The sequence below is a fragment of the Castor canadensis genome, chromosome 3, assembly GCF_047511655.1.
Source record: "Castor canadensis chromosome 3, mCasCan1.hap1v2, whole genome shotgun sequence".
Lineage (NCBI taxonomy): Eukaryota > Metazoa > Chordata > Mammalia > Rodentia > Castoridae > Castor > Castor canadensis.
Genome location: NC_133388.1, coordinates 32,888,285 through 32,907,126, shown reverse-complemented (window position 1 = coordinate 32,907,126; position 18,842 = coordinate 32,888,285). Strand labels below are relative to the sequence as shown.

The following is an 18,842-nucleotide window of genomic DNA, read 5'->3' as shown; positions in this document are numbered from 1 at the left end:
GAAAAATATGGAATGCTTCACAGATTTATGTGTCATCCATGCATAGGGGCCATGCTAATCTTCTCTGTATCATTCCAATTTTAGTATATGTGCTGAAGTGAGCACCTGGTGCTATAATTCAGAGGATACCACTGCATGAAGGTAACCTCCTACATTCATGGTTCCTACTGCCTTGGCCACAGCCTGAACAAAAATAGCCCCTACACTGATTACTAAATAGGTTTTTTTTTTCCATGCTAATGATTGAACCCAGGATCTATGCTAGGCAAGTGCTATACCATTGAGCTACATCCCCAGCCCATAAACAAGTTCACTACTCCTTTCCAACATCCATAAAAAAAAAAAAGACTGTTATAGGATTCCTATGTCCTCTTACCTGTAAGAGTGTGCTGTCTGCAAAGCCAAAGCCATCTTTTAATAAGGCTGTGATGTAGCTGAGATCCATGCATAGGAAAGGACTGCCTGAGGTAAAGTTCTCCAAGTTATCACACACTAAAAGTGAAAGAATGAACAGTGGAGTTCAAGTTTGCAGCTTACTGAGAAATGTTGAGTTTCCTCTAAATATAGTCAGAGGTAGAAGCAGCAAAACAGAAGTCTCTATCTGGTTGGTGCCTGGGTCTCCTGGAGACTGGACTGTACACTGATCACCTCTGCAAGACCACAGCTTCTTAAGAACTTGCACATTTCTGGTATGAAATCTTATCTCCATATACTTGCATGGGTCTTAGATTATCTGCAAATTTTTCGGGGGTCCTGGTGATCAAACCCAGTACCTTGTACATGCTAAGTAAGTATTCTACCACTGAGCTATACTTCTATCCCTCCATTTGCCAAATTTCTATGACCTGGCTTAGTACCACGCCCCTTATCTATTATTAATACTGAGGCCTTGAAGACAAGGAAATACCATTTAGCCCTGTACTGGGGCTATTGGGTAGGAGCATTTATATTCTAGACTGATGAATCCCAAGGAAGCACCTGTGGCTATTTCCCATATATTTTGTTTTTATGTTTCTTAACACTGAAAACACTATTTCAATTAAAAAAAAAGAAAGGAAAAAATGTAGAAAGAAGGTTTTCAACAATTCTCTCATATTCTTGGCAGAATTTTATGCCATCTAAAGCTGTTCTCCAGCACAGATTAGAAAGCCCAGGAGGAAGCCAGTCCCCTGTGACAGGCTTTTTAAACTAAACAGGTGCTTTGCTTTTAGTGACTTTTGGTCACTGGAGTTGGCAGGAATACCCCATGGCTTGCCTTCCTGACACTTACCTTCCCTGGCTTTTCTTTCAAAATCTTCAACTTTTAAAATACCCCCCTTTTCATAATCTGAAATGAGACAGAACAGTTGCTGGTATCAAAAAGCCTTCAAGGAAATAAGGAAATTTATACTAGCTATATTTCTAATAAAAAAGTGAAAATTAAATCTCCAATCTTAAGCCAGATATGGTGTACATGCCTACAATTCCAGCACTAGGGAGGCTGAGGCACGAGGATTGTGAATTCAAGGCCAGCTTGAGCTACATAGTAAGTTTAAGGCCACCCTGGGCTCAAACAATCCAAAACAAGGGCTGGCAGAGTGGCTCAAGTGATAAGAGCACCTGCCTAGCAAGAATAAGGCCCTGAGTTCAAACCCCAGTGCTGCCAAAAAAAAAAAATGTGAAAAGAGTAGTTGACATTTTTGCCAGGCGCCAGTGACTCATGCCTGTAATCCTAGCTACTCAGGAGGCAGAAATCACAAGGATCAAGGTTCGATGCTGGCGCAGGCACATAGTTTGCAAGACCCTATTTAAAACAAACCCATCACAAAGGGCTGGTGGAGTAGCTCATGATGTAGGTCCTGAGTTCAAGTCCCAGTGCCTCCCCCTCCCCAAAAAATTCCATTATTAGATATTAGGATTCACAAACATAATATAGCCATACAACACAAAGCCATGGTGCTTCTTTTATCTATAATTAATGTGTGTTAGAAATCTTATGGTATATGTACACACATATATACATATATTTTTGGGTTTTGTTTTGTTTTTGATGGTACTAGGGTTTCAATTCAGGGCCTTGCACTTGCTAGGCAGTCACTCTAGGATTATGCCACCAAACCCAGTTTTTTTTGTTTTTTGAGACAACAGTCTTGCTATATAGCCTAGGCGGGCCTCAAACTCATGGTCTTTCTGCCTCTTCCTCCCAAGTACTGGGATTATAGGCCTGTACCACCTGGCCTGGCTTATGTTACATATTTAATCAGTATGGCTCATGGACAGGAGGAGTGACTCAAGTGGTAGAGCAACTGCCTACTAAGCATGAGGTTTTAAGTTCAACCCCCAATATGGCCAAAACTAAAAAAAATAGGCTCCTAAAAAAACACAATAAATAGGAAATTAACTCATATCTCTCAGGTTACAACAGGTCATATATATATATATATACTCTCACAGCTAAACAAAAGCATAACTTTTGTGATAAGAAAAAAAGTGATCCTAATGGAGCAGGAGAAAACTGGGGCAATGGATATTTTGTTCATTATCTTGACTGGTGATCATTTCCCAGGTATATACATATGACACAATTTAGCAAATTGTATGCTCTAAACGTGTGCATTTATTGGATGTCAACTTGCTATGGTTTGGATATGAAATGCCCACACACACTCATGTATTATTGAAGGCTTGGTCCACAGGTGATAGATCGAATTATGGAGGTGACTAAACCATGTAGTAGGATCTTCCATAGGTGGGGCCTAGTTAGAATTAGGTCACTGGGGTCATGTTCTTGGGAGCTATCTCTTGTCCAAGGCCCCCTTCTTCTGTCTTGCTCTACTTCTTAACCACCAAGAAGCTATTCCTTGTCCTTCTGCCATGATTTCCTGCTTCACCATGGCCCAGAAAAACAGAGCTAGCTGACCACAGAGTGAAACCTCTGAAAACATGAGCCACAATAAATCCTTCCTCCTTCCTTTAAATTGTTTCTTTCAGGTATTTGGTCACAGTGATAAAAAAGTTAACTAGCATACAATTATACCTTAATGGCAATATAAACTGAAAGACTTCATGTGCAGTTGTTTACAACATCTTCTAGCTTCCAAAGACCCTGAGTTATATTTACCTTCTCATTCTAGAGGCTGGTGCAACACCTGTGCTGGAGAAGAGCTGGGAAATCACTCCAGCATAGCCTTGAAAAAGTTCTTCTTCTTGACTTTCCCTACTATAGCCCCATTCACTTTCTTTCCTGGCTTGATACCAGAGGTGAACTCACCAATCATGTGTGTGTCAGCGGCTCTATCATAATAGTAAGAGAAAGCATAGAAGGAACTTCCCCGGATTTCCTCTGGCTGGTGAAGTTTTCCTTGCACTACTCTCAGCACTTCAGCATAGCAGGGCTCAAAGCCCATCTCCCCTGTCAGGCAAAGATACACAAGGGTCAGGCAAAGATACACAAGGGTCAGGCAAAGATACACAAGGGTGACGTGAGAAAAATGATAGAGCAAAAGATCATTCTCTGAGGCAAGTTGCTGGGAACAACAGGAGGATCAAGGAGAAGCCCCAAGCTCACAACAAAAGATTAGTACAAAGGTGAACACATTTCTACAATCTCGTTGCTGTTTCTCCACCGTTAGCAATCCTTGCTAACCCATGTTCAGTAAACAGCCACAGAGCCACAGCTGCAGCCAAAGCTATATGGTAGCCTGCCATTGTGCCTTATGGTCTCTGTAAGCAAATATCCACAGGGCCCACCTGTTTCCTTCATTGAAAAAACAAGTTTTTTCCTTGATTTTAAGATCTTTGCTTTTTACAATATCTGAGATGAATCATTCTTCCTATCTCAATCTGAAGTTTTGCTTTGATTTAAATAGCTAAACATTAACTGAACCTGAAACAGGGTTTCATACTGCTGCACTAGATCCAGGATACAAACATGTTTCTAACGTATCCACAATACTCAGTCAAGGAAAGAGCAAAACGCTGAGTGAGAGCTACCTTGTTTGCTGTCTCTTCACATTAGTCCTAGAGGTATACCAAGATTTTTGGAATGAGTGCTTGCAACATGATAAGCTTCTCTTGAGCTCTGGAAAGTTTCCCACGGGACTTTGCTATAACTTCTACTGTAAAGGTAATTTTTGTTTTTTGTTTGTTTTTGTTTTTGTTTTGAGACAAGGTCTTGCTATATAGACCAGGCTGGCCTTGAACTTGTGATCCTCCTGCCTCACACTCCTGATTACAGGTGAAAGCCACTGCTCCAGCTCTTGTAAAGGTAATTTCAATCAGTAAGAAAATATTACTCACCTTCTTGGTTGCCACCATAGTGGTATTTCACACCCCCAAAGATCCACTCTGCTTCCAACCATCTTGGCAGACAAGCACTTCGGAATGTGCGTCCATCAGTCCCTGAAAGAAAGGCACAAAGAGGCAAGTATGTGTGAGAGGGGGAGGAAGACAAGAAAGAAGTCCTTAAGGCTGAAAGGAATAACCAAGGAGGCTGGACCTTAAAATCTTAAGAAATTAGTTCCTTGACTACCTCCTGTGGCAGGTTTTTTTGTTTTGTTTTGTTTTTGTAGTGCTAAGGATCAATCCCAGGACTTTGCACATACTAGGCAAATACTCTACCACTGAGCTATATCCCTAGTAATAGGTTTTTTGAGACTTTTTGAATCTCAGACTGGCCTTGATCTTTTGATCTTCCTGCCTCCACTTCCCAAGTGCTGGGATTACAGGCTTGCACCACATGCCCAGACAGGAATTCTTTCTTGTTCTGGCAATACTAGGTTTTGAACTCAGGGCCTCACGTTTTCAAGGCAGGTACTCTACCACTTGAGTCACTCTTGCCAGCCCTGTTTTTGTGTTGGGTATTTTTGAGATAGGGTCTTTCAAACTATTATGGGTGTGATCGACCAATGCCTGGCTCAGGCAGGAATTCTTAACTCAGGGTTCACAGACAAGCTTCGTGGCATTGGTGAACCCCCTGAAACTAAAGGTGGATTTTCGTGTTCATGAAAATCATGGGTCCATAGCTTTTATCACATCTCAAAGAAATCCAAAATCTACAGTAAAGTAAGTTCCTGGGGACTGGTGAAGTGGCTCAAGTGGTAGAGCGCCTGTCTAGGAAACATGAAGCCCTAAGTTTAAACCCTAGCACCAAAAAAAAAAAAAAAAAAAAAAAAGTAAGCTCCTTTCTTTCTACAATGGGAAAAAAATACAGTGCTACTTCCTTCACCGGAGCCAAGAGGCTTAAGTGAAATATACTTCAAGATATTTAGTAAATTCTGAAATTCTATATAATCTTTATCCTGATACTAGCTCACTGTGAGATAGGTACCATACAAAGTGCATTAAATGCAAAAATCACATTTAAGATGAGGAATAGGGCACAGCAATGCCAACTAACTTGTCCCAAATCACAAAACTAGGACCCTACCCAGTTCTACCTGTCCTCAGTTGGAAAGAGCTGAGTGGAGTTCTAAATTATTCTTTTTTTTTCCTCCCCTTGGCAATACTGGGATTTGAACTCAAAGAGTCCCACACTCTCTAGGCAGGTGCTCTACCAACTGAGCCACACCACCAGTCCTGTTACTCACTTAGTCCATCTTGCAATTAGAACAGACCCTGCTTTCTGCATCTTCCATGGAAAGCTAAGGGCTTTTGAAAGCTCCTGTCAAATACTGCAGAGGCTTCAGCCTTCTAGCCATAGCCTCTCACCCCTATATGAGTCGACCTCAAATACACACCAAAACATCTGAACATTACTATTATTATACAACAAGTGTTTCCTAATTCAACATAAACTTTTCTTCCACAGAATCACTGTCAAGAAAGGAAAGAGGCGAGCTGAGTACTGATGTCGCCTCTCACCATCCTCCACCCAGCCCAGGCACTCGAACAAACCTTCTGTCTCCAGAGCTCCCAGGGTTGCTAGTCTTGCAGCTTTCAATCCAAGTCCCAAGTAACTGTAAAATACAGGATTGACAAATTTCATACTGGTCCTAAAGTTCTCCAGCCCAAAGCTACCTCTTTCAAAAGTAACATAGTTTCTCTGACTCCCTTTGGAGAGATGAAAACCTTATTCTGTTTCTGTGATTAATTTATTTAATGTGATCAACAAGTGTTTCCTAATTTCTACACAATTTGTATCAAAGCTATACAATAAGAATTGCCTATGGGTATGATTCAAAGGCCTGTGACAATGATAATTCTTAGTGTCCCACCCTGGGAATCATTCCCAGAAAAGCCCTCATTATTTTAGCTCTTATCCTTACTAGAATCAAATTCCAGGCTGGATTCTGAAGGCCAGATCAAAGGAGTTGGTTGGAGCTTTGCCTGAATACTGAGGCTTCTTCACGTGTCCTCTCTTTAAACTCATATCACATACTTCCTTTTTTTTTTTTTTAGTGGGACTAAGGTTTGAACTCACAGCTTCGCACCTGTAAAGCAGGCACTCTAGAGTCCATTTTACTCTGGTTATTTTGGAGATAGAGGTCTCATGAATTATTTGCCCAGGCTGGCCTTGAACCATGATCCTCCCAATCTCAGCCTACCATGTAGCTAGGTGCCACTGGCACCTGGCTCATCATGTACTTTTGAGGCAAGAATGGAGAAGCTTCTTAAGTCCCTTGAGTTTTGGTAAGTGACTTGGGTTTCAGTTCATAGGGCTTAGGGAACTGGCAAAGACATTATAATACTGATCAGATATAACAGATGTGAAAACGCTTTCAAAAGTTAGGAAAAACATAAAATGTGAAATATTATTCCCCCTGATCCAAACCTCACCTATGTGTATAGAGTTTATAAGTGCTGTTAAACATCTCAAAGGAAGTGAGGTAGCCCCTAGGGGTTTGTTCCAGGGTTTCCTGCAAATCAGAAGAAACAAAATGACTATTCAGAATTTGCAATTACCCGAAGATCTTATTACACCACTCCTGTCCCTCCCTTCAAAAACCAGACATGAGACAGGCTTCTAATCTCCCATGGCTTGAGGAATCAAAGGGACTCTGAACAATGAGAGGGCAAGAAGAAATTCACTCAGTCACAAATTGACTCTACTCAGCCTGTTCCTGGTGGAGCTGCTGTCTGAAAATGCGGTGTTACTTTCTTGGCACCATGATTTACATTGCCAAACTGACTTTCATGTAGATGACTCACCTCAAACTGGGGTAGAAATGTGATTTGGGTGGAGGCACCCCCCAGGTCCAGGGTTCCCACAGTCTCCTGGCCATAACCATGCAACTGACCTGTCAATGAAAGCCAGCTCTGAGTATCCTTCATATCCGGGACAGTCCAACACTCAATCTGTTTGCAGGCTCTCCTGCTCTTGTTGTACACCAAAGGTATTCCATAAATGCTCCACTGCTTCCTAGCCCCAAAGACTGCAGGTAAATGTCAACTCAGAAGGATTCTTGCTGCAGCTGAGGTCTTGAAGGCAGGTTTTAAACATTAACTTCTTGTTTATCCTTCCCTTCCCAACCCCAACTGCTTTTGAAAAATAATAATACAGGAAGCGAAAAAGGATTTTTACTCTTCTGATCATTCCTATGAAAGTCAGTTAGTCTTAAGATAAACTCGAGGGTGTATTTATTACCTGTTAGAAAATTCACAGTAACCCATGCTAATATGCCTAAAAGAGAAAAAGGTGAGAATTATATTCCAGAGCATTTTTTTTCCTTTTCTGGCTCCACTTTTGTTCTTTTTCTCTCTAAATTAATGTCCAGAGCATCCATTTCCCTATTCTCCCTTCCTTCCATTACCTGCTATCACATTCCTCCTTGCTTGTTTCTCCCTCCTTAGTTCCTTCTTATTCAGTGCCTGCTCCCTGCTCTCAGTTCTTTTTTAGATATTTCATTGGCCTGGCCCTTTCCCCTGGAATATATTTCACCAGCTCACTCACCTTCATAGGATCCATCCATGATGCTGACACTGTCATCTGGGACCAGGAAAGGTGACTTCTTGAAGATCTGCTCTACCTATGGAAAAAGGGAAAACATCTAGATTCTCTTAGACAATAAAACAGAGTCCCACATTTTGGCTGTGTTCTATAAGGCTTAGGAAACTACTCTCATTACTTTTTCTAGATAAAATTTTAGCAGAAGTCAGTCCTTTTTCCCTGAGAAACCAAAGGAACCAGTTTCTTACAAAAACACAAACACAGGAATTCTTTTGATTTCAACCAAAACATAAATTTATATATCAGCTAGATCTTGAGAAGGGCATATATTTGACCTTATCAACTAAAACCAAGCTCCTCATTTTTGGTCATATACCTGAAGGAATGTAAGTCAACACACAATAGAGATAGATATCTGCACACATTAGCCAAGTTATGGAATCAGCCTGGGTTCCCATCAACAGATGAATAGAGAACTCATCTCTTTATTCAGCCACAATGGAGTATTATTCAGCCATAAAGAAGAATGAAATTATGTCATTTGTAGGAAAAATGGCTATAATTGGAGATCATCATGTTAAGCAAAATATGCCAGATTCAGAAAGACAAACACCACATGTTTTCTCTCATATGGGATGCTAGATATAAAGAAAAAAATGAAATGCACATAAATGGGAGACTTCTGAGGAGGAACCAGGGGGAGGTGGTGTAAGGGAAGCATGACAGAGGTGACTGCATTATTTGGATGAGGGAGGCAATTTAGAAGCAGACACGTAAAGCAGCATGGGAAACAACAGGCTTTTCAAAGAAATAAAACAGCTTCTCAGAGAAGTAACAAGTACCTTACCAAGGTAACAGAATATAACTACAAAATATGGGTGGTGGACCCCAAAGGCCAGAACAAGCTGATCAGACCTTCCCAGAATGTTCTGTTCAATAAGGATGGGGACGAAGAGATGGCCGGGTTAAGCAAGGAGTTGACTTGGCACCAATCAATCACAAATATAGTTTCAAGATAGAATATTCCAGAGAGAGACCTATATCACTCCCAGACTTCAGCTATACTACAGCTTCGCTTTCCTAAGCCCCTCCCACTCTGGGAATTTTTGCTGTCTTTCAATAAACCTTGTACTTTCTTCACTTTTAACTCCTGGTCCAATGTTTTCAATAATCGACTTTGTCAGGACACAGAACTAGGGATCAATGATCCAGTATCAGTGGGAGGGGAAAAAGAGAGGGGAATATGATCAAAGCACATTGTATGCATGTATGAAAAGATCGTAACTACAAGAAAGATTAAAAAAAGGGGCAAGAGTCATAGAGGGGGTGAATATGATTAAAGTACATTATATCTATGTACAGAAATATCACAACAAAACTCCATGTTGTACAATTAATATATGCTAATAAAAATGTGGGGGAAATCCTGTAATTTTGATCTGTAGCCTGGATTAATTCTACCTGGGGGAGCCTTTCCACATCCATTCCTTAGATGAGCAGATGAATGTGCCATGGTTAAGGAGCTGAGGCACTCTGCCTATTGGATTCTGGCACATGGCTGGGGTCACTAGAGTCTTAGGGAGACCCCAGACCTAGACTTATGGAGTCCTATTTTAGGAGATGGGAATGAAAATCTTGCACAATCTTGATTCTCCATCAATTTAGGCAAATGATATATGTGTTGTATCTTATTTTTATATGATTATCATGGCAGAAAAAGATCCTCCAAATATGAAGAACTCTTGTCAGTTTGCTGTTCACCTATCTCACCGGAGGAAATACATTGTAAGTATGACCTTTGGACCCTGTTTTAACTAGCAGAAGCCAGTTAAGTGATCTGTAAACAAGCTTTTAGGGCAAAGACAGATAAGTAAGCAGGAACACAGGGCGTTTTGCTCTTGCCTTCTCCATTCCTCTCTTCTGTCCCAAGTTTGTTTTCTTACTGCCTTTTACACAGATTATCAGATCATCTCTCCTTAGTGCAAAATCTTCTGGTGGTTTCCTTCTTAAAGAAACAGCCAAAGTCTCTTTGTACTAGGCCTTGAGAACCTATATGACAAACTCCCCACTACCTTTCTGATCTCCTTCCTACTTTCCCTCTCAGCCATGTTGACCTCATGGATGCTGTTCCTGCCTTCAGCCTTTGAACCTATTGTTTTGTTAGCTGTTTAAATAAAATGTTTTCACAAATTGTTGTATAACTGCTTCTCCATTCCCTTACATCTCTGATCAATTTTATGAAAGAAGTCTTCACTTCTTAAAATAGCACTCCCCACCAGCATTCCCTACCTGCCTTACCCTGCTTTATTTTTCTCCATAGAATCTACAGTGCCTGACATACTTCATATTGATTTGCTTAGCTGTTTATTTTCTGTTACCCTGAAACTAGAAGGTAAGTCTCATGGGAGCAGGGTCTGTTTGTCTTTTTTGTTCCTTGCTGTCTATATCCCCAATAACCTTACCAGTGCCCAGAACATAGTAAGCACTCATATTGAAGGAATGAATGAATGAGGAACGGGCATTCAGAGTTGCAGACATGTTAGGCTGCTTGCCCTTTGCAAAGGACTTAAGCCTCAATGCTGATAGTCAAAGAAAAAGGATTTAAAGGGCTATACTAGCACAGCTATAATACGGAATCCTTTTTTCTTTGATTTTTATTATAAATGAGCTTCTGCCTATAAATATTCTTTACAAGGTGAAATTAAACCTTATTATGTGTTTATTATATAATAATGAAATGCAAAACTGAGTTTAGCAAAACTCTACACTTAAATTTTTTTTTATTTCAGTAAGAAGAATGGTGACTTTCAAACTTTAAAATTTCATGATTCTTCTCAAAAACTTTTTTTTTTAAACTTTATGTTGACAGGGAAAAAAGTCAGACATGCAAAAAAGAATATAAAGTCTATGATTCCATTTATAGGAAATGTGAGAATGAGCAAATCTTATCTATAGTAACAGAAAGTAGATCTGTGGTTGCCTGATTTCAGAGGTAAGAGAAACTCTAAAGGGGGCTCAAGGAAACTTCTGTATTTGTCAAAATGCATTTACCTTAATACTTTAAATAGACATTTTATTGTATATAAATTTATCTCAATAAAGTTCATTAGAAACATTTTATGATTCTGATTTTAAATATCTTGGGCAGGAAGTACTTTAAACTTCTTAGGAAAAGCGCTATGAAGTTGAGTGTTACAGATAAAAATGTAAAAGTAAAAAGTAAGTACCTACAAGAGCCCAGCGTTACCACAGTGATTTAGCAATGGTGGGATACTGAAAGCAGCAGTCATACTGCAAAGGGCGAAACACCCATAAAGAATGAATAGAGGAGAAAACAGAATTATCCAAGCTGCAGATTTCAAAAATTACCTCAAAGAGCAGAGCCTGGGCTTTCTTCTCCGGCAGTAAACGCAGTCCTGCTGTTGCCTTCAGAACTACTGGGGTCCTTTTCCAGTGACTTTGGGGAATTGAATCTTTGGCCACCTCTAAGAGTCCTTGAACAGTCTCAGCACCCTTCAAAAGAGACAACCTATTCATCCAATGAGCAGTCCATTTAGTAGCACTGGGATTTCCTTCAGTGTGCTTTCAGGGAACAGGAGTGATATAGAAGAAGGCATCAACCTTCTCTGTTCTACAGATGCAGAAACCTAGAGACGTGGAGCACTGTGAAGAAGGAGACTATCATTTTGATAGTCACAATAAAAATTATTCCTTAACAGTGTGGTCATTTTAGTTGTTATTTTATGTCTCAGTTAATTAGGTTTAGGCCAGAAAGTTCAGCATAGTACAGAGAACTCAGGGGGACATGGTCACTCAGCCTTCCTGGGATTTAGTTCCCTTAGGTGTGAAATGGGAGATATACCTCATATCACCACTAAACTGTTGTGTTTTCTAGATGAGGCAAGTGAATGTGGTTGCCACATAAATGCTAGCTGTAGTTGTTATCATGTGATCTCAAGAACAGAACATGTCAGTCTCATTTTTGTATCACCAGCACACAGCAGATCAATTTACAATAAATGAAAACCGTAATTTACAATGCAGTGTTTCCCTGAGAAAACATTTATTCTGATAACACACTCCTTTTACTTATTATTAGCAACCATAACCCAATCACCTTTTCTAAATGTCAAATCAGTTTCTGATGATGTAGTTGCTTTCAATAGCTCCTAATTTCCTAGCACATCTATCAAATCATGTGCTGTTGAACTAAAATGTACATCTTCTTCAAGCTCAAACGTTTTTTTTTTCAAATTTGAGATTATCATGCTTTAGCCTCCTGAGTGCTGGGATTATAAGTGTGTGCTGCCATGCCTAACTTTCAAACTATTTTGTTTTAGTTTTTGTTTTGAGACAAGTCTCACTATTTAGCCTAGGCTGGTCTGGAGCTCACTGGATAGCCTGGGTTGGCCTTGAAGTCACAGTTCTCCTGCCTCAGACTACTGAATACTGGGATTACAGGTATGCACAATCATAACTGGCTTAACACCATGTTTTCCCTTGATTAACAATTATTCTGTGACCCTGAACAACCCCTTTACATCTACTACCAAAGTTCAATGTTCTGCCTTATTTTTTATTTCAGCATGGCCTCAGAAATGCCAGCATAGTATATTGTAGATGCTCAGATGTGAAATACAGCCATCAGTCACCACAAACCCTCATTCTTCATGTCAACATATGGTGGTGCCAGGTTTCTCAGGTACAGGTATGGTTCCACCCTATATCAGGCCACTCTAAAGTGGAATTCATTAGATTTCCATCCCTCAATTTCCATGTTTATGCCTCAAATCCTATAGAACTTCATGCATAGGTTCTGTATTTACATTAGCTGATGCAGCTGATGGCTTCCTTTTTTTTTTGTGGCATTGAGGTTTGAACTCAGGGCCTCATGTTTGCTAGACAGGTGCTAATCAACTTAATTAATTCAAAATCTTAAACCAGCAAATACAAAGAAAGCAATTGCTTAAAAGCTGGTATCATTTCCTCCATGAGAGCACAATGTATTTGCTACCCTCCTTTCACCCAGCCCTTGTAAGCCTGTATACCATTACTGTTATCCAGAAGACTCACTGAAGAAAGCTGATTTCACACATAGTCTCAATATCACCAATGAACAGCATGAGGTATTTAACAGTAATGGTGTCATAGTTATCTAGGCACTGAAAAGTTGATCAAATTGATCTTTTGATGAGCTCAAAAGAATCTCACCTGCTTAGGTTGGTCTACAAAAGCAGAAAGTCCTGGCTTCACAGATTCAAAAATTTCCCCTTCCAGATATGGAAGCTGTCCTATTTTGTCAGGGAACAAAATAGAAATAGTTGATTACCAAAAGTTAGGCTTAGATTAATCTACTTTTTTTCCAAACTATTCCAAATTATCCCAGTTGTTAGGAAACTCTGGCAGAGTATTGGGAAGGGAGAATAGGGACAACAGACAATCCTTGAGGTCCCTCCTCTATTTCTCTGGGGGATGCCTAGCTCCTACTCTTTTCCCCAGACCCTTTATTTTTTATTTAATTTAATCAATTTGGTGGTACTGGGGTTTGAACTCAGGGCCTCATTCACTTTATTTGGTGATACTGAGGTTTGAACTCAGGACCTCATGCACTTGATTTATTATTTATTTGTTTGGTAGTACTGGGGCTTGAACTTGGGGTGTCATGCACATGATCCATACCCCCAGTCTTTTTTTGCTTTGTTTTTTTTTTTTTTTTTCCAGATAGGGCTTCAAACCACAATCCTTCTACTTCTGCCTCCTGTGTAGCTGGGATTATAGGCATGACACCATACCCAGCCTATTTTATTTTTTAATTTCTGAGACAGGGTTTTGCCATATAGCCCAGGCTGTCCTTGAACTTGCTATCAGGCTGGCTTCAAACTCATGATTTTCTTGCTACCCAGGCTCTTTAGGTAACCTGAGGAAAGAAAACTAAATTCAGAAAAAGTTAATCTTCAGAGTCCCCTCAGCCCCTTCTCCAAGGATGGCAGTAAAACTCTCATGTGATCCTTTCCCCAAGATCACTACCAATATTCTCAATATTCTGGACCCCCTAGAGTATTAACCACTTTTAGGGAAGAGGAAGGTTAAGTAACAGCTATACTTCTTAAACATACGGGTTTCAGACTGCAGGCAGCCCAGATCTCTCAATTTCATATTGAATTAAATTATATGTTCAATTACAAACCAATGTGTTTTCTAAGAAATACATTCACCACCAGTATTCTGTAATTCACATCAGATACTCAGCTCAGCACATTTGTTGTGCTGAGGAGATGCTAAAGCATAGGTTCTAGCAAGGCTCCCGGTTGCACTTACCTGGTATTTTCTGCACAAAGGTGTAAACGTGAATTCGAGTTCCAGTACTCCCTGCATCAAACATAATTCCATACAAGGTGCTGGCACTGACATTTATGGGGCACATAGAAGACAAGAAGACACCCTCAAACCAAGTTTGCTGGTCTCTGTGAAAGACGGTGCTGCAAACACAGGGTATCACCAGCATGAAAAAGACTGCACCCCAGGAAGCCGCCATACTATTCCCAAGGTGTGGTGACTCAGTGCTTTCTTGCAGAAGCAGTGCTGCTCACACTCCTGTAGTAGCTTATGGAACAAAGATGCATAGTTAGTCCAGCTGGCTTTTTGGTTAACCTGTAAAAGAAGAAACACCCATATGGAAATTCTACCCCTGTCCCCAGAGAGTTCCTTCTCTATTTCTAATAACCAGTACAACAAGCTAAAGCAGTGTAATACAAGACTTTAGTACCTTTTCTGAAGGGTATCTGGTTCCAAAAGGAAACTGGAATTTAAAATATATTTTCCCATGCTTTGCTTTTAATGGTAGGGTGATTCTCACATACTCAAAGAGTCTCTCTGCCACCTTGATCTTATGGTTAAGTTTAACGTTCTTCTTTCCATTTTGACAATTTTCCCAATACATAATAAACTAATACCCCTGTCTGCCTTCCTCCCGTCTGTCTCTTTCCTTCCCTTCCTTCTTTTTGATCGACAGACAGGAAGCTTCAACCTCTAGATGAAAGTTATAAAGAAGTCCCTATCTTTGGAATGTTCACAGCCTCCAAAAATCAGGTCACTGGAGCTGGCAGAGTGGCTCAAGTGGTAGAATGCCTGCCTTGCAAGTGTAAGGCCCTGAGTTCAAACCACCCCCCGCCAAAAAAAAAAATCAGGCCACTGAACTATCACCTGTGATCAATAATAATGACAGTGGCCTACATATTCAACATTGTAAGGAAATACATCAATTTACTTTAAAAAACTTAAATAGACCATAATGTGTTTTAAGCTAGCTTTCATAGGTCACATTATTGCATAAATTTAGGCAAAGATGTTCTATGACTTGCTGGAAGTCATAAAGCAAGTAGGTGGTGAAGTCCAGATCAAAAATCAGTTTTCAGCCTTATCTACCTTTATTTTTCCTGATTCCAAAAGCCTGCCTTATGGGAAGTTATTGCTTATATTTTTAATGTCCCTAGCAGAGAAAAAACAGTGTGCTTGGAATTATTTGTTTAGAATTTGCATATTGTGGAGGTTGGATATAAATCTAGGGTAAGGCCTGGAACACAGTGGAGAGAGCACAAAGTGTCAAGTCAGAACACCTGGGTTTCAGTTCTACCATTTGTGTCTATTGGGAAGCTGCATGATCTTGAGCAAGTCCCTTAGCATCAATGAAACTCCATGTCCTCATCTGTAAAGTGAGAACAGAACATCTGTTCTATCTTCCTCCCATGGGTATTAGGAAAATCAAATGAGAAATCACACACATGCACACACAGACACACACACTCACACACACTCGGTTTAGTTATTTAATTACAGTGCATTGTTCACAGATTATGTAACATCTTCTAGTGTTTTTCCAGGACTGATATTGTGAAAAATGAAGAGAGAATGAATTTTTTTATTATTACTGGGGAATAATTTTCAAAATGTACAGGAGGCTTATTTTTCCTCATTCTACACCAAAGCCATTATAGAAAGTGTTGAATGTTCTTGAAGCCTGTGATAAATACACAATAGTGTTCAGTGGAATAAAGGACCCATTCTACCCAGCTGTTTTAATTAAGCTTTCTTTTCTTCTTTTCTCCTAGAGGGAGATTAAATGAGAAACAAACAACAACAAAAAGTTAGGTGCTTTCTCATTTGGTGATTTGTAGCTGTTCTGTTGGGATGCTCAGGTTGTGTCTTATGATTTTTGTCTGAAAACAAGAAATGGAATTCCTCAGGGTTAAGGTTTTTTAGCTGTTGTACTAGCGCCATTTGGGCTGGATACTTCTTTGTGATGGGAGCTGTTCTGTGTATGGTAGGCTGTTTAGCAGCATCTCTGGCCTCTATTCAGAATGGCAAACAGTCCACCCTTCCCAACAACAAAAAGTATCTCCAAACAATGCCAGGTATCTCCTGGTTAGGCTATATTTTCCCTGCTTTAGGGTGTCTATTCTGTTATTAATGAAAAATGTAATTAGTTATCCTATAACCATTAAGACCTGCTTTGCTGGCCATTATATATTTGCTCAAAATAGATGTGGGTCTTTTGATTCAGCTTTCATGCCTGGATTTCTTGTTCAAGTCATAGTTACTGGCCAAGTGACAAGATCTGAGCTCAAGGCTCTGATTTCTCAGTTCCCTATCTCTAACAGAATACTTGGTACATTTGGAATGCAGATTAAGGATTCACAAGCATTCTCCAGTTTGTTGACCATCTAGGGTTTATTTAACACCTTCCTCCCCAGAGATGACATAATACATAAAATAAAGCAAATGAAAATTTATTGGACTTGGAATTAAAAAAATTTTTTTGGTGGGACTAGGAGTTGAACCCAGGGCTTCATCCTTGCAAAGCAGGCACACTGCTGCTTGAGCCACACCTCTAGTCCATTTTGCTCTGGTTATTTTAGAGATGCAGACTTGTGAACTATTTGCCCCAGGTAGCCTTCAACTGTGATCTTCCTTATCTCAGCCTCCCAAGTGGCTAGGATTACATGTATGAGTCACCAGCACCCAGCTGAATTTAAAAATATTTAAAATAAAAATATTTAAATATTACAAAGACAGAGCTGTAATCATTCCACTGAACACTATTCAAGGTTGAACTTCTATTCTGTGGCTAAGAATGAAAGCTACAATGAAGAGTGCTCAACTTTCAGAATCTCAAACAAAAGAAACTTCATCCTAGGAAATCAACCACTGAAACAGGGCAACTGCCTGGCCAGTTTCATACTCACATCTTACTTAAAGCACTCCCTGTGGCTGATTCTTCTTTTATAGCATGGGATGGTTGTGTAGATCAATCTAAATAACTGAAAACAGAAATACCTTTTTAGATTTTCTGAGTATTAACAATGGACCCGTGCTTTGTTCAGCAGTTGGTCTCTCTTCCCTCAGGGCATTAGAAATGCTCCAGGCACCAGCTTTCCTTCATCTATGTGACTGCAGCTTCTTCAGGGGTCACTCAGATTTTCTGTATTATAGTGGTTCCTGAAAAACCTCTTCAGCTTCTATTTTCACTAAGCAAATGTTCATTTTTCTTCTAGAAGAGACTTAAAGGGGAAAGAAATGTATCTAGGTAGCCATTGACATGGAGTGAAAAACTGCAGAGTCATACCAGGTGTTCAGAGTAAAACTTAAACAATAGATTTTAGAGAAAGCATGCTCAGCACCTACCTTCTAACACCACTTCCCAACCTCACTTTTGTTTAAAGTTAGCTGTTACCTTTTAAAAAGGTATTAGAAAGGCTTACATTTATAAAAGGCTTGCCATTTATAGAATGGCATTATATCTTACATAACCTGTGTTCACAGCTTGCTCATTTGCTTTTTAAAAATATTTGCTCAATGTCACTTTCTCAGCGAGACCTTTCCTGTCCTCCCTTTTTAAAACTGCAATTCAGCTGGCCACAAGCACATTCTCTATTGCACTTTTCCAACACACTGTATAATTCACTACTTTTATTTTCATATTCCCTGCTTTATCCCAGTCCCACCCCCCCATGTGAGCTATATGTCTGCAGGGATTTTTGTGTTTCATTTCTGATGTATTACTGCTGCCAGAAAAGTGCTAATACATAGTAGGTGTTGAATAAATACTTTGAAGGAAGAAATACTGATCCAATAACTCAGGAACTAGATCTCACCCATCTACCAAGAATACAATAACTGACTTCTTTCCAAAAGATTAATTACCCATCCACTGGATGATCATGATTCCACCCTGCTAAGGAAAAACTGTTTTCCCCAAATGTGTCAATTACATACAGGTGTCATTTCATTCAAATGTGTCAAGTTTTATATGCTACTCAAAATAACGCAGATAGTCAACTTTCTTTATAGACTGAGGATGAATATACATCAGTATATTTAAACCACTCTTTTCAGGATCGAGAACTGTGCATCTTCTCAGTATCTCTTACTCACTCTCTTGTATTTCCTTCAACAAATGCCCCTCTTCCATTATTTTCTGGAAACTCTGGAACCAGTCAGTGTTGGTCACTCACTACGTTTATCTCTTTCTAAGGTCTTTTCAGTGTTGTTTGATTTTGTCTCTTTGTTTTGAGACAGTCTCACTATGTAGCCCAGGCTGGCCTTAAGCTCACCATTCTCCTACCTCAGCCTCACAAGTTTTTCTTTATACCTGTAAGAAACACTAATCCTCCCAACTCAGCTTACTCAGAGCTTTCCATTCTCCTTTCCCTTCTTCCATATCCTCTAAAGCCTGAGAGATTATAATGCCAGAGAACCCAGGCCCCATTCAGGTGCTCACCTGCTCATGTCTGATGTCTGCTGTGAATCCTTGCTTTCACTATTGGTTGCCTTTTGCTCTTTGCTCCTAGTCAAACTCTTCTGAATCAAGCTAGCTAACAAACCAAAGTCACCTTTGTGCTCGTATGCAACTGTGTGAAATTTTGCTAACTCATTCCCTTCTTTATCTCTCACTCCTCCCTTCTCTACCTTTTGTCTG

General features: G+C 39.9%; 1 protein-coding gene and 1 non-coding gene across 3 annotated transcripts in view; both read right to left on the bottom strand.

The window, feature by feature from the left end:
• The window catches only part of Entpd5 (ectonucleoside triphosphate diphosphohydrolase 5 (inactive)), a 25,969-nt gene extending 7,127 nt beyond the window's left edge, over positions 1–18,842 (bottom strand). The window contains exons 1-14 of one of the 2 annotated variants that reach the window (XM_074067568.1): positions 18,645–18,837; positions 17,110–17,184; positions 14,186–14,470; positions 13,079–13,158; positions 11,237–11,380; positions 7,871–7,946; positions 7,565–7,600; positions 7,129–7,217; positions 6,757–6,836; positions 5,875–5,936; positions 4,279–4,380; positions 3,251–3,391; positions 1,271–1,327; positions 377–492 (exon numbers count right to left, since the gene is read on the bottom strand). In XM_074067568.1, the coding sequence (XP_073923669.1) occupies positions 377–492; positions 1,271–1,327; positions 3,251–3,391; positions 4,279–4,380; positions 5,875–5,936; positions 6,757–6,836; positions 7,129–7,217; positions 7,565–7,600; positions 7,871–7,946; positions 11,237–11,380; positions 13,079–13,158; positions 14,186–14,402 (1,200 nt within the window). In that variant the 5' untranslated portion in view covers positions 14,403–14,470; positions 17,110–17,184; positions 18,645–18,837. Of the gene's footprint in view, positions 1–376; positions 493–1,270; positions 1,328–3,250; positions 3,392–4,278; positions 4,381–5,874; positions 5,937–6,756; positions 6,837–7,128; positions 7,218–7,564; positions 7,601–7,870; positions 7,947–11,236; positions 11,381–13,078; positions 13,159–14,185; positions 14,471–17,109; positions 17,185–18,644 lie in introns of both variants that reach the window. The other variant, XM_074067569.1, reaches the window with a different exon arrangement.
• On the bottom strand, positions 2–105 carry LOC141421986 (U6 spliceosomal RNA). The gene has a single exon (XR_012446655.1). It is a non-coding gene; the product is annotated as a U6 spliceosomal RNA (small nuclear RNA).